A 13,037-nucleotide genomic window follows, 5' to 3' on the forward strand; every position below is an offset into this window, starting at 1 on the left:
AAATTAAATGCTATCTGAATTAATAAAGGTGTGATGACCCACATTGGTTGAATTAACATTGTTTCCACACCATTTCAATGAAATTATGTTGAACAGGCATTGAACTGACATCTGTGCCCAGTGGGGAGAAAACACATTGATACAGAAGTTTCTCTTTGATGATTATCAGGAATCAAGGTAAGACCCAGATGCAGACACGTCGAATTGACAATGGTTTAATATTCCAACAGGGGCAGGCAATAGACAGGCAGAGGTCAGTAAACCTGAGTTGGGGCAACGGTACCGGACGGCAGGACGGCTCAGGGGCAGGCAGAGTGGTCAGGCAGGAGGGCTCAGAGTCAGGACAGGCAAGGGTCAAAACCAGGAGCATGAGAAAAGAGCGACTGGGGAAAAGCAGGAACTGATCCCCTACAAAAAAAAAAAAAAAACGCTGGTTGACTTGGCAAACAGGCAACAGACAAACAGAACAGGTATAAATACACAGGGGGATAATGGGGAAGATGGGCGACACCTGGAGGGGGGGTGGAGACAAGCACACAGACAGGTGAAACAGATCAGGGTGTGACAGTGACACATGAAAGGTGGGATGTTTAGGGATAGCCTCTTTTTTTTTTTTTTTTGCCCAGATGACATACCCAAATCTAACTGCCTGTAGCTCAGGAACTGAAGCAAGGATATGCATATTCCTGGTACCATTTGAAAAGGAAACACTTTGAAGTTTGTGGAATTGTGAATTGAATGTAGTAGAATAACAATAGATCTGGTAGAAGAAAAGAGGGAGGGAAAAAAGTATTTTTCTACCACCGTCTTTGAAACAAGAGAAAAGGGCACAGTTCTAGCCATCACTGATTGTAATTCCGATAGTGTCCACATGATGGCAGCAGTGTGTGTGCAAAGTTTGATGGATAACTTGAAGTATGAGTGAACTTCAAGACTGAAGTCCCCAGGTACATTTGGGAAAATCGTGAAGGAGCCATTTGCATTCATATTACATTTTTATGTAAGAACATTGTCAAATCTGTATACTTGGACTTTGATTTAGCTTTCCAAGTATTAGTAGCCATATAAGTTCAACATTTGCTAAACAACCAACTTGAACTGAGTTCTGATTGGCCATGCGTGACTTCAGACTGACAGGGTTGTTTTCCTTGAACAGTACATGCTTTCCACAGACAGATATTCCTCCAATAAGGAGTTGCCCTCCTTTTCACTTAGATAGATATGCCAGAGTGCACTCTCTGTACCAATCGCAAGTGGCTTGGGTGGATTACCTGTATGCTATGGTAGAGCTATTCTTCCTTCAGGGGGTTAGCTATGGCCTCCTCCCTTGTAAGGATTTCTCTCTCCAAGATGAAGATAGGGTGAACCGTTTCCTTTGGTGTGTTGCGCCCGGCAACTGTACTCCAAGCCTCCTTTTCTTTAGTACTTCCCTTAATGTTGCTTGATGCGGCAGCCTCCGTGCACTCTGCCATGTTGACTTGTTAACTTGATGCGGCAGCCTCCGTGCACTCTGCCATGTTGACTTGTTCTGATTTCACTATATTATGGCAAAAATCACTTATATAATCAAAAATAAAATAATTAGCCAAGATTGTTCAGAGTAATGCAGTGAATTTAAATCTTGTATTAACAGAGGGTGGTTGATTTTGTGGGAGATATTCAGTAGATTAAGGTGTCTCCTTTGTTCAGGCAAACCCACAAAGATAAGGTTGATGTGTGTGGCTTCATGGTCAGGTTCGAACAGTGCACTCAGTACACAAAGAACAAACTGTGGCCATGTGGGATGCACCCAGATGACCATATTTACTTACCACTTGATTTGCTAAGCTATCTTAGTGGTGAGGTGTTACCCCCTATTGACTTTAGGCATAAATGTTCGTTGTCTCTGCTACACTGTTTGGGTCACTACACCACCCATGTTACAGTCAAGACAACAACAAAAAAACTGTCCCCTGTATAAAGGTAAAACCTGAGATGCCCTGCCTCATCCCCACGGTGGCCCGCTGAGTGACTTCTCCTGCAAAGTGCTTGGCTCTGTCCTCTCTTCATTGGTTGACAGTGGCGACACATGCCTGCTTAGTGTCCTCTCTGACATCACTTTCTGCGACAATTTCGGTTTTGGACCCTCTTCTTCCTGTGGGTGCGTCCGTGGCAACTCATCTTGTGAGTTAGTCGTCGTGCCAACCAAAGCGACAATGTTTTGGAGAGGAGTCTGGGCCAGCAGTGCCAGCTGCCAATCACATTGTTCCTTCCTCTAGCCATCCCGCCCAGCTCTCGTATCAGGCCCCCAAAATCCCGAGGCAGGCAGTAGCGCGGGACACCTCTGAGATCTTTGGGGATGTCTCGGCTGTGACAGAGGTCCTGGAAGTAGACAAGGGCAAAGCCGTGGCTCTTGCCTGTCCCTGGTAGTGCCCCCTGCAGACAAGACAGGGCAGCCCTGAACACTGGCCCCGTCACTGAGGATGGCTCCCTCTCCTCCTCTCCGCTCCTACCTTCCTCTTTCCATTCCACTCCTTTCTTCATTCCTGCTTGCTCCTGTTTATCTCTTGTTTTCTCAAGTCCTTTCAGCTCTTCTCCTCCACTCTCCCCTTGTCGCATCTCCTCTCCTTTACTCCCTCCTGTCTTTTTCCCATCTCTCCTACTCCCTCCATCTCGCTCTTCTCTCCAACTCTTGTAGGACTCCTTAGCCTCTGGGCTCCATATGATCAGCACCCGGCCTCCTGCCTCTCTGACTGCCTCCCACTGTCCATACATCCAGGGCACAGGGCCCAGCTCAGCCACACCAGCCCCAGACCTCTCCATAGCCCCAGGACCATCCCCATTGGAGATCTGGGCCCACAGAGCCATGCGCACTTCAGCACACAGCTCCCCCTGTAGAATGGAGGCCAAAGCACACACGGGAGACACATGGGCTGACAGCTCTGAGGAACACACCAACAACACAGGCCTCTGGATGAACAGCCAACCTGCAGGGAGCGAGAGAAGGGGCGAGGCAGACACACACACACACAAAGGAGAGGGTAACAGGGATGAGACAACAACAAAAAAGATTGGAAATGATTGTCAGTTATTGCTTGATTTCTCAATTATTTCACTGATGGCCATTAAGCCTTTAGGATCAAATCAAATGTGGATTAAATTAGGTTTGAAGGATAAGGTGATACAAAGACACACAGACAGAGCAGACAAGTAGGTCAAAGACAGTACATAATATTGAAAACATTGTTAATGCAATATAATATGACTGAGGACACAAGAAGGGGCTAAGAAAAACTGACCTGTGACTCCATTCTTGGTCACATAGTGGATGAGGCGTCCCAGCATTGCCACAATAACCAGAAGTGTCAAGGCTGCAACAGCATAGAGACCCCATCTCCTGTGGGAATCTGAGAAGGCATATGAGGATACTACTTATAAGTGCTGGAAGGTGTGTGTGTGTGTGTGTGTGTGTGTGTGTGAACTCACAGTCAGGACAGAGTATTCTCCTCCCATACTGTGGAGGATCTGACCGCCACACCTTCAGAGAGTTAAAGAGAGTGTGAAATGAAAAGAAAGTCAACAGTAAGATAAGATATCCTTTCACATAATACAAAAAACCTTCATAGTTAGGTCATACCTGCACACATAGTCCCTCACTTAGGAAGGATAAGGGCAGGTTCAGCTGTGTCTCTCTGGTGCCCCCACCCTGTACAACAGAAAACTGCACTCTTAACAGCATGGACCAGTGTGTATAGCTCTATAATACAGTAATAGTGTCTTCTTACCTTACCATGTTTACTAAGTAGATGGCTCCTCTGGACACACATCCCTTGTCCTGCCATACACAGAGTTGAGCAGCAAAGGATGCTGGGATATTGGAGGTAAGATAGACACGGAGACTCTGTGAACCAGGACCAACATATGCCTCCCACTTAGACATACCTGAGGGAAGGAGGGAGAGAGAGATGTTGTTCAAATCACATTTTATTTGTCATATGCGCCGAATGGATGTAGACTTTACCGTTACAGTGAAATGCTTGATTACAAGCCTTTCCCAAGGATGCAGTTTAAAAAAAATGATAAATACAAATAGTAACACAAGGAATTAAACTATATACAGTACCAAGTATTTGAGGTAGATAAACTACATATTCAAAAGTATGTGGACACCCCTTCAAATTAGTGGATTAGGCTATTTCAGCCACACCCTTTGCTGACAGGTGTTTAAAAAAGGTGTTTTAATCGACCACAGCCATGCAATCTCCATACACAAACATTGGCAGTAGAATGGCCTTACTGAAGAGCTCAGTGACTTTCAACATGGCACCGTCACAGGATGCCAACAAGTCAGTTCATCAAATTTCTGCCCTGCTAGAGCTGCCCCAGCAAGCCCTGCCACATCCAACGAGCATCAGAGCGGTATTATTATCTATTATTGCTAGAGCTGCCCCAGCGAGCCCTGCTAGAGCTGCCCCAGCGAGCCCTGCTAGAGCTGCCCCAGCGAGCCCTGCTAGAGCTGCCCCAGGATGCCCTGCCACATCCAACGAGCATCAGAGCGGTATTATTATCTATTATTGCTAGAGCTGCCCCAGCGAGCCCTGCTAGAGCTGCCCCAGCGAGCCCTGCTAGAGCTGCCCCAGCATGCCCTGCCACATCCAACGAGCATCAGAGCGGCATTATTATCTATTATTGCTAGAGCTGCCCCAGCGAGCCCTGCTAGAGCTGCCCCAGCGAGCCCTACTAGAGCTGCCCTAGCGTGCCCTGCTAGAGCTGCCCCAGCGAGCCCTGCTAGAGCTGCCCCAGCGAGCCCTGCTAGAGCTGCCCCAGCGAGCCCTGCTAGAGCTGCCCCAGCATGCCCTGCCACATCCAACGAGCATCAGAGCGGTATTATTATCTATTATTGCTAGAGCTGCCCCTGCTAGAGCTGCCCCAGCGAGCCCTGCTAGAGCTGCCCCAGCGAGCCCTGCCACATCCAACGAGCATCAGAGCGGTATTATTATCTATTATTGCTAGAGCTGCCCCAGCGAGACCTGCTAGAGCTGCCCCAGCGAGCCCTGCTAGAGCTGCCCCAGCATGCCCTGCCACATCCAACGAGCATCAGAGCCGGTGTAATAGAATTCCACCTTCCTCCTATATTGTCCTTTTTCATGTTTGATGTCTCGGAGGTCGTAGCAGTCTTTCTTGTATGCACCCATATCCTTGTCCCATTCTTTGTAAGCAGTAGTTCTAGCCTTTAGCCCAGCATGGATATTGCCTGTAATCCATGTTTTTTGGTTTACACGCTTATATAGGCACTGTGGGAACGACATCGTCTATGCACTTATTGACGAAGCCTGTGACTGATGTGGTAAACTCCTCAATGCTATCGGTTGATCCCCGGAACATATTCCAGTCTGTATTAGCAAAATAGTATTGTAGCCTCGGGTCTGCTGGTACTTCCTGTTTGAGCTTTTGTTTGTAAACAGAAAGACTCATGGTCGGATTTGCCGAAGGGAATGTCTTGCATGCATTTGGGTGGTATGGAGTTTTACCGCTCTTAGTGGCACAGAAGATGTGTTTATGAGCTCCCGAGTGGCGCAGCGGTCTAAGGCACTGCATCTCAATGCTTGAGGTGTCACTACAGATTTGAATCCAGGCTGTATCATAACTGGCCGTGACTGGGAGTCCCATAGGGCGGTGCACAATTTGACCTACACCGGCCAAACCCGTCGTCTGGGTTTGGCCGGTGTAGGCCATCATTGTAAATAAGAATTTGTTCTTAACTGACTTGTCTAGTTAAATAAAAGGTTAAATAAATAAATTATAATATCAAGTGCAGTATTTATATCACTGCGGTCTTGTGGTCTCTCACCTGGCAGGAATGGACAGTGGACATCAAAGCTGCTTCTAAAGGACAACTACAGAGGAGAGACATGAGAACATCAGCGACTGAAACCCACATGCATCATGTATTATACAGTTAACTGTTGATATTATACATGTATTGGCTCACAGTCTTACCTGCACACACATCTGAGGGTGTTTATCCACAGCAGAAACATTATATTTCTGTCAGTGGGAGAGGGGAAGGGAATAATCATTATTATTATCATCCTCCTCTTCTTCATCATCATCATCGTAGTTATCACCAACCCTTACCAGATCTCTCTTCTCCACTATGTCCTCCAGTGTGGAGTTGAGGATGGGAGTGCAGTGGGATGTGTTTCTCTGGTGTTGCCAGCAGAGGGAGGCAGAGAGCTTCAGGTAAGCAGCAGGACACGGGGAGCTCCATGCCAGGTTCGAACCCAACTCACCATACAGAGTCATAGAACTGGACCGCCACACGTCTCTGCCCTCTTCAGATCACACACAGACAGTGTATTATTACAGATAGTAGTGTGAGGAGTGAATGCTCCATGAGGACTTCGGTCTCTAAGGACTGCATGCTCTGCTGGTTTATCTGTGACTAATAATAATAATAATAATAATAATAATAATAATAATAATAATAATAATAATAATAATAGATCCAGCAGAAAGCCCCTGGTTTCCCAGATCAGATTCACAGGGCAATTTACAGGTACCACATGCAGAGACTGAAGCTAATCATCAACTACTGCATCTCACAAGTCTAAGAGACATAAAAAAAAACTGAATACTCACCATCTAATGAGCTGTTCACAAATGGGCAAACTGTGGTTCGCCTTGCATCCAGGTGTGTGTAATATACCTGAAGAAGGGCAGGCATACAAACAGACAAAGACAAGTAAGGACACTTACATGAGACATAGTTTGAGCCATGCAGCAATGTCACTGTCCATTGCACATTGTCTGATATGTAGTTGAGTGAGACCTTACCTGTACACAGACACAGCGAAGCAGGTAGGGGAACCTGAGAGTCACTGACAATGCCTGATTGGTGTCAATCTGGTGAAAACATACGTTATCCATAAACAAATTATATACATCTTTGTACAAAACTTTCACCTTTTGAAACACGTCTACACACACAATGAGCTTACAGTAGTAAGATTAGAAAGGTTGGAGCATTCTGAGTCTGTCTGTCTGTAGCACAGCCTGGTGTAGACTTCAGGTGAGAGAGCCGGCTGGTACATGTGGTCCCCAGTTGCTACAGTTACAGTGAGGGATCGAGCCAGCTCATCAACGAACAGGTCAAACTCCGGCACTGGATCTGAATCACCACAGACAGAGAGTCATAGTATGCAGAATTACTATAGAAATGTAATCAATTAAAAGGGGAAGGGGATAAGTCATGGATGTGAAAGGTTAGGTTTTGAGATTCATTACCTGGACAGATGTCTTGTACGATGTACCTGTCTTCTCTCTTTGGTTTGGAGGACAAAGACACATACACTTGTCGCCCTGCATCGGCCGGGAAACAGTCATACACCAACTCCCACTGGAGGGCAGCAGAGACAGCACCATAATCAGAAACACACATTCACCTGTTTTAATGTGTGCGCGCATGAAAATATCAGATCTTACCAAAATTTGATGGCCAATATTATGGAGACGTAAACGTTTGATTTTGGTCTTTCCTCCGTTGAATGGAAGCGGGCCTCTCCACTTAAAATAAAAACAAGGCAACAGTAAACATGTCATCCCCCACGAATGATGCAGGGCCCCCCTTGGGAAATCAGTGGAATTTTGTAAATGACAGATCTCTATGGCAAGACGCATCATTCACCCAAATTTAATCAAAATCAGACCAGTACTGTCACAGATATCGTGTGTGACTAACGTACGAACGCACAAACTGATGGTGATAGATCCACAGTCCCCTCCACGATTTCATCATGGGGGGCAATCAATAGATAAGAAAGTTTACTTAATTGTATCCATCTATCTTATCCAGCTGATAACTTTGGTAGCTAAGGAATATTCACTGGTCAGTGGAATGAAGAGAAGTTGTTACCTGTAAAGTGCGATTTTTGACATTTTCTATGGAGATGATTCTGTGAGTACTAGTTGACAGCTCCAGGTAGGTAATAGTCAGTGTCCCAGTAAAGTCTACAGAGGAAAAACAGAGGACAGATTAAAGGAATCATGGCAGTAAAGGTAGAACGAGAGAAAGTCATGTTAAGGAAGAAAGATAGACAAACAAGGCAACAGTAAACATGTCGTCCCCCCACGGATTTGCAAAATCAATATAACTTTGTAAATGACTGGTCTCTATGGCAAGATGCATCACTCACCCAAGTTTAATCAAAAGCGGGCCAGTGGTGTGTGAGATATCACGTACAGTTGATTACTATAGCTTGGGTCAATAACATGTGATTTTGTAAATGCCGAATCTCTATGGCAAGACGCATCATTCATTCATCTAAATCGGACCAGTGGTGTCTGAGATATCGCATGGGTTGGCCAGACTAATATTCCTGAGCATATGTGCCAAATTTCAAACAGATCAAGCGATATAAACATGTGCCCGTTATAGAGCCACTGTGTGGTTGATGTGAATGTTCTTGCATATGTTGAGTCTTATGGGTCCCTGAGATATATTTGTTCCTTGTGAGGAGAGGGACCTATGTACCAAATTTCATGACTTTAGGTCAAACAGGAATAGGGGCATGACTTAACAAAGTAAGCATTTTCAATCTCTTGTTATACCGCCACCATCTGGACAATCAGTGTAAGTGTAAATGCTGGATCTCTATAACAAGACGCATCATTCACCCAAGTTTCATCAAAAATCGGGCCAGTGGTGTCTGAGATATCGTGTGTGACTAATGTACAGAGACAAATCCACAGTCCCCTCCCCAATTTCATCATGGGGGACAACAAACACAAGGTCAGAGAAAGGGAAACAGAGGAAGACTTTGTAAGCTGGAAGAAGGTTCTGAAGGGGAAGAGGATGATGTGGAGAGTGAGACTGGTTGTGGATGGGAGACAGTGCTTAAGGCCTTACCTGCAGCTTTCATTCTGACACGGACATGGACACAAGCAGAACAGGAGCCTTGTGATGGAGAGAACCGGAAGGTGGACAGACTCAGCTGGGGAAGACTCTCCAAGTTCCAGGTGGAACCTATAGAAAAAAACAAATGCCACAGAACATTCAAAACTGTACAACTTATGAAGTAAAATATATAAACAGAATTCCAAATAAACTGTTCCTCTTCATATTGTGTATAAGATCAGCTCTCCAAAGGGACCATGGACTAAAGTAACACTTACCATTATGGTGTTGAATCTATGGATAAAGTGGAGGAGACAGGGAAAGGAAGAGAAGAAACAGAGCATGGCTGTGTTGAGTTTGTTATTGACATGTGAAGTGAATATTGATGCAGGTTCACATAGCCTAATGCATTTCCAATACATCATTTCCATTATCTATAGGCTACAGTCTGAGTATAATGTCTCCATTGCTTATTAGTTACATTATCTCCATGAAGGTTAACCTCAAAGATGGTATGATTCATTCCTTTACCTCGGTGACAGTTAGTTTAGCGCGTGGTTTCTCCTCCGCGGCGTGCAGGAGCAGCAGCAAACACAACAGGAGCACAGCACGTGCAGGTCCATTTCCGCAACTCATCATGAACATTGATCAGTACTGACACCAGACGTTGCTAGAACAACGCTCAGGCAGCCAACAAACGCAAAATCCAGTGGACCGACAGTCCACATACATGTTTACACTACAGAGTGTATTTCAAAACCAAATAAATGTAATTCAATAAAACTGAAAAGTAGGTTATCTTCCAGTGCCATGATGTTCTTGTATGTTCCTAAGAACTGTTCGAATAGTTCTCTGCGGGTTAAATTGTGTCTTGGGAGAGTGCGTAATCGCTGACTTGTTTACGACATACAGCGCCACCTCTCCAGCCGCCTACTCTAGACAGACAGGTTACGTCAGTAGTTACCTCCCACAATATACGTTTTGTATGGCCCGGTGCCCCGGGTAGGCGGAGTGTGTACATTTTAGACCGTTCCATTGGTCCTTAAGAGAAATCTCCACTCCGAGTCATCGGGCCATGCAAAACGAACTAGCCAAATGTTCACGCTAGTGCTGTTGCTGCTCTACGTCTTGGATTGCCGAGTGTGAACTTTGCTTTAACTAACAGTAGGGAAATAATAGTCAGGCTATACTGAGAAAGAACATTTTATTTAACTGCGGGAAGGACGGAAAAGTTTGCTGCCAAACATTGAAGTCCCCTGCACAGTTAGTGTTGAGGCCTACTATTTTTGGTATTTCAATTACTTTCGAAGACATTTAGAAGTAGGCCAAGTATTTGGATATTATTTATTTGAAAATACAAGTAGTTGAATATTGGAATGTATTTTAAAATACACTTAGAAAATATTGCCATGTATTTGAACTTACTCAAATACACAGAAACCTCTATTTTCAAATGCAAATATTGTATTACCCCAGGTCTGCTTTGTATTTGAAATAATGTATTTGGAAATAAGTATTTGAAAATAGTTAAAATAGTAGCCTATGCTAGGTAGTAGTAGTATAGTAGCCTATACATTTTTTTTTTTTAAATGGTCAAATACTTCCAATAGAAGTAGTTGATTCGGACCATAGTATTTGAAAATACTCAAATACTCAGATGATGCATAAATTTGAAACCAAGACAAATCTGAACAACGTCTCAGTGGTGTAAAGATAGCGTTAACAGCGGTAGATTAGTCAAATATCTGATACCGTAATGTTTATAGGCTATTATCAGGTCACATCTATCCCTTTCATTTTTCCACCACAAAACGATTATTCTGTTGCTATTGTTGGATTCTATTCAAAAATGTCTCTATTCACATCCTACAAAGCTAGAATGTGATCCTTATTAAATTCAGTTATGGACTTTGAACAGCCTTGGTTATTTGGATAGGGTAATATTCACCCCATGTCTGTAGCAGTTTCTGGTTAGGCTCACATGTTGTTTTCCAACGTTATTATACAGTAAGTCTGTCTGTATGTGTGCATGCATGTGTCAGACGTGGTGGAAAGTTTCTGTCAGTTGTGCTATATCTCTCTCAAACACACACACACACACACACACAATAATGCTCAGAAATTGTTGAATGTAGTTGACGGTAAGTGGGCTCTCTAACTGGGTCAAGGTTTCATTATGAGTCCAAGGTGCGAATTCTCACAATGTGTCTTTGTGTGTGTGTTATACAGAGGGTAAAAACCCTGAACAGATACTTCCTCCTGACAGAGACTTCATGCTTTTACCTCTATCCCTTCTGTGCCCTTGAGAACACCTCACACACACACACACACACACCAGTGACTTCACTTGTTAAATTAACTTCAATCATTGTAGTTGAAGGGGAGGAGACAGGTTAAAATAAACATTTTTAAGCCTTGTGACAATTAAGACATTGTGTATGTGTGCAATTCAGAGGGTGAATTGGCAAGACAAAAGACATAAGTGCATGTCCTGTGTGTGTCAGTAGTTGTTAGGAGTGGTGGTAGGAGTCAGGCGCAGAGAGCAGAGGTAAGGAACTGTGTGTTTATTCAATAAAACACAACACGATCGACGCCAACACAACCGGCGTGAAAAATGCAAAGTGCCCAGAACAACAGGTACACAGCATGCATAAAAATATAACAATAGTAGATCGCCAGCACATCCAAATACAAAACACAACCTGACGCTAAATAATCCCGCACAAACCTGGGCGGGCTAAACAGGCTTAAATAACCAAAAATTAAAAGACCCAAATGAGGAACAGGTGCAAACAATAAGACATACCAAACGAAAAGGAAAAAGGGTTCAGCGGTGGCTAGTAGGCCGGCGACGACGACCGCCGCCCGAGCAGGCAGGGGAGCCACCTTCGGTGGGATTCGTGACAGTGTGGCACAGTTGGTAGAGCATAGCACTTGCAACGCCAGGGTTGTGGGCTCAATTCCCATGAGGGACCAGTAGGAAAACATATGAAAATATATGCATTCACTACTGTAAGTTGCTCCAGAAAAGAGTGTCTGCTAAATTACAAAGATGTAGGTGCCAGGCAAACTGGTTTGTGTCAAGAACAGCAATGCTGCTGGGGTTTTAAGGCTCAACAGTTTACTGTGTGAATCAAAATGGTTTACCACCCAAAGGACATCCAGACCCAACTGTAGGAAGCATTGGAGTGTCTAATTATTTGTTTCCACATGTAGCAAGCAAAGTGTTTGTTTACATTTATGTCATTTAGCAGATGCCCTTATCCAGAGACACTTACAGTAGTGAGTGCATACATCTCATACATTTTTTTTCTCCGTACTGGTCCCCCGCCAACCCTGGCGTTGCAAACACCATGCTCTACCAACTGAGCCACACGGGACCATTTGTATTGTCCAATCTACATGGGTAGTGTGCAAGTCAGTCAGACAATAGTTTATCTACCCATCTAGTAGAGGGTCGGACCTCCCTTTTCAGTCTGTTCCAGAGGCATTCTTCGGGGAAACGTTGCTCAATTGGTATCAAGGGACTTAACGTGTACTAGGAAAACATTCCCCACACCATTACACCCCCGGCACCACCCTGTACCATTGACACAATATAGGATGGGGCCATACTGTTTACTACAAAAACGGACTCTGCCATCAGCATGACACAATAGAAACCGGGAATTATCAAACCCGTCAATGTTTTTCACTCCGAAATTGTCCACTGTTGGTGATTGCGTGCCCACTGGAGCCGTTTCTTCTTAATTTTAGCTAGATAGGAAAGGAACAGGTGTGGTCGTCTGCTGCAATAGCCCATCTGTGACAAAGACCAACCAGTTGTGCATTCCAAGATGCCATACTGCACACCACTGTTGTACTGCGCCATTATTTGCCTGTTTATGGTACGCCTGTTAGCTTGCACAATTATTTTGCCGTTCTCCTTAGACTTCTCATCAACGAACTGTTTAAACCCACAGGACTGCCATTGACTGGATGTTTTTTGTTTGTCACACCATTCTCTGTGAACCATAGACACTGTCATGTGTGAAAAGCCTAGGAGGCCAGACATTTCTGAGAACAAACGATCATACGACATTCAATCGAACAGTAACTGAATGCCTTGATGCCTGTGTGCCTGCTGTACATAGCAAGCCATGACCATGTATGTGTAGGAGCG

The 13,037-nt window shown here is 44.5% G+C and overlaps 1 protein-coding gene across 1 annotated transcript; it reads right to left on the reverse strand.

Annotated features, from left to right (window-relative positions):
* Nucleotides 1-2,018: 2,018 nt before the first annotated feature.
* On the reverse strand, nt 2,019-9,811 carry LOC115166349 (uncharacterized). The gene is made up of 17 exons (XM_029720264.1): nt 9,407-9,811; nt 9,154-9,169; nt 8,888-9,004; nt 7,895-7,989; nt 7,465-7,545; nt 7,267-7,378; nt 6,981-7,150; nt 6,817-6,885; nt 6,622-6,688; nt 6,118-6,314; nt 5,980-6,027; nt 5,831-5,876; nt 3,770-3,921; nt 3,617-3,685; nt 3,466-3,517; nt 3,279-3,386; nt 2,019-2,966 (listed from the first exon to the last, which is right to left on the reverse strand). The coding sequence occupies exons 1-17, from the start codon at nt 9,518-9,520 to the stop codon at nt 2,095-2,097; spliced, it is 2,385 nt and encodes a 794-aa protein (XP_029576124.1). The 5' UTR covers nt 9,521-9,811; the 3' UTR covers nt 2,019-2,094.
* Nucleotides 9,812-13,037: the final 3,226 nt, after the last annotated feature.

Source organism: Salmo trutta, chromosome 28, assembly GCF_901001165.1.
Source record: "Salmo trutta chromosome 28, fSalTru1.1, whole genome shotgun sequence".
NCBI classification, from domain to species: Eukaryota; Metazoa; Chordata; class Actinopteri; order Salmoniformes; family Salmonidae; genus Salmo; species Salmo trutta.

Excerpts from the sequence above, each read along its gene's own strand:
- LOC115166349 (XM_029720264.1), bottom strand. The coding sequence starts at position 9,520 with ATGTTCATGATGAGTTGCGGAAATGGACCTGCACGTGCTGTGCTCCTG. Across the intron at positions 6,028-6,117 it reads TAGTGGAGAAGAGAGATCTG|AAATATAATGTTTCTGCTGT; the intron begins GTAAGGGTTGGT and ends TCCCACTGACAG. Across the intron at positions 2,967-3,278 it reads GACCAAGAATGGAGTCACAG|GTTGGCTGTTCATCCAGAGG; the intron begins GTCAGTTTTTCT and ends CGCTCCCTGCAG.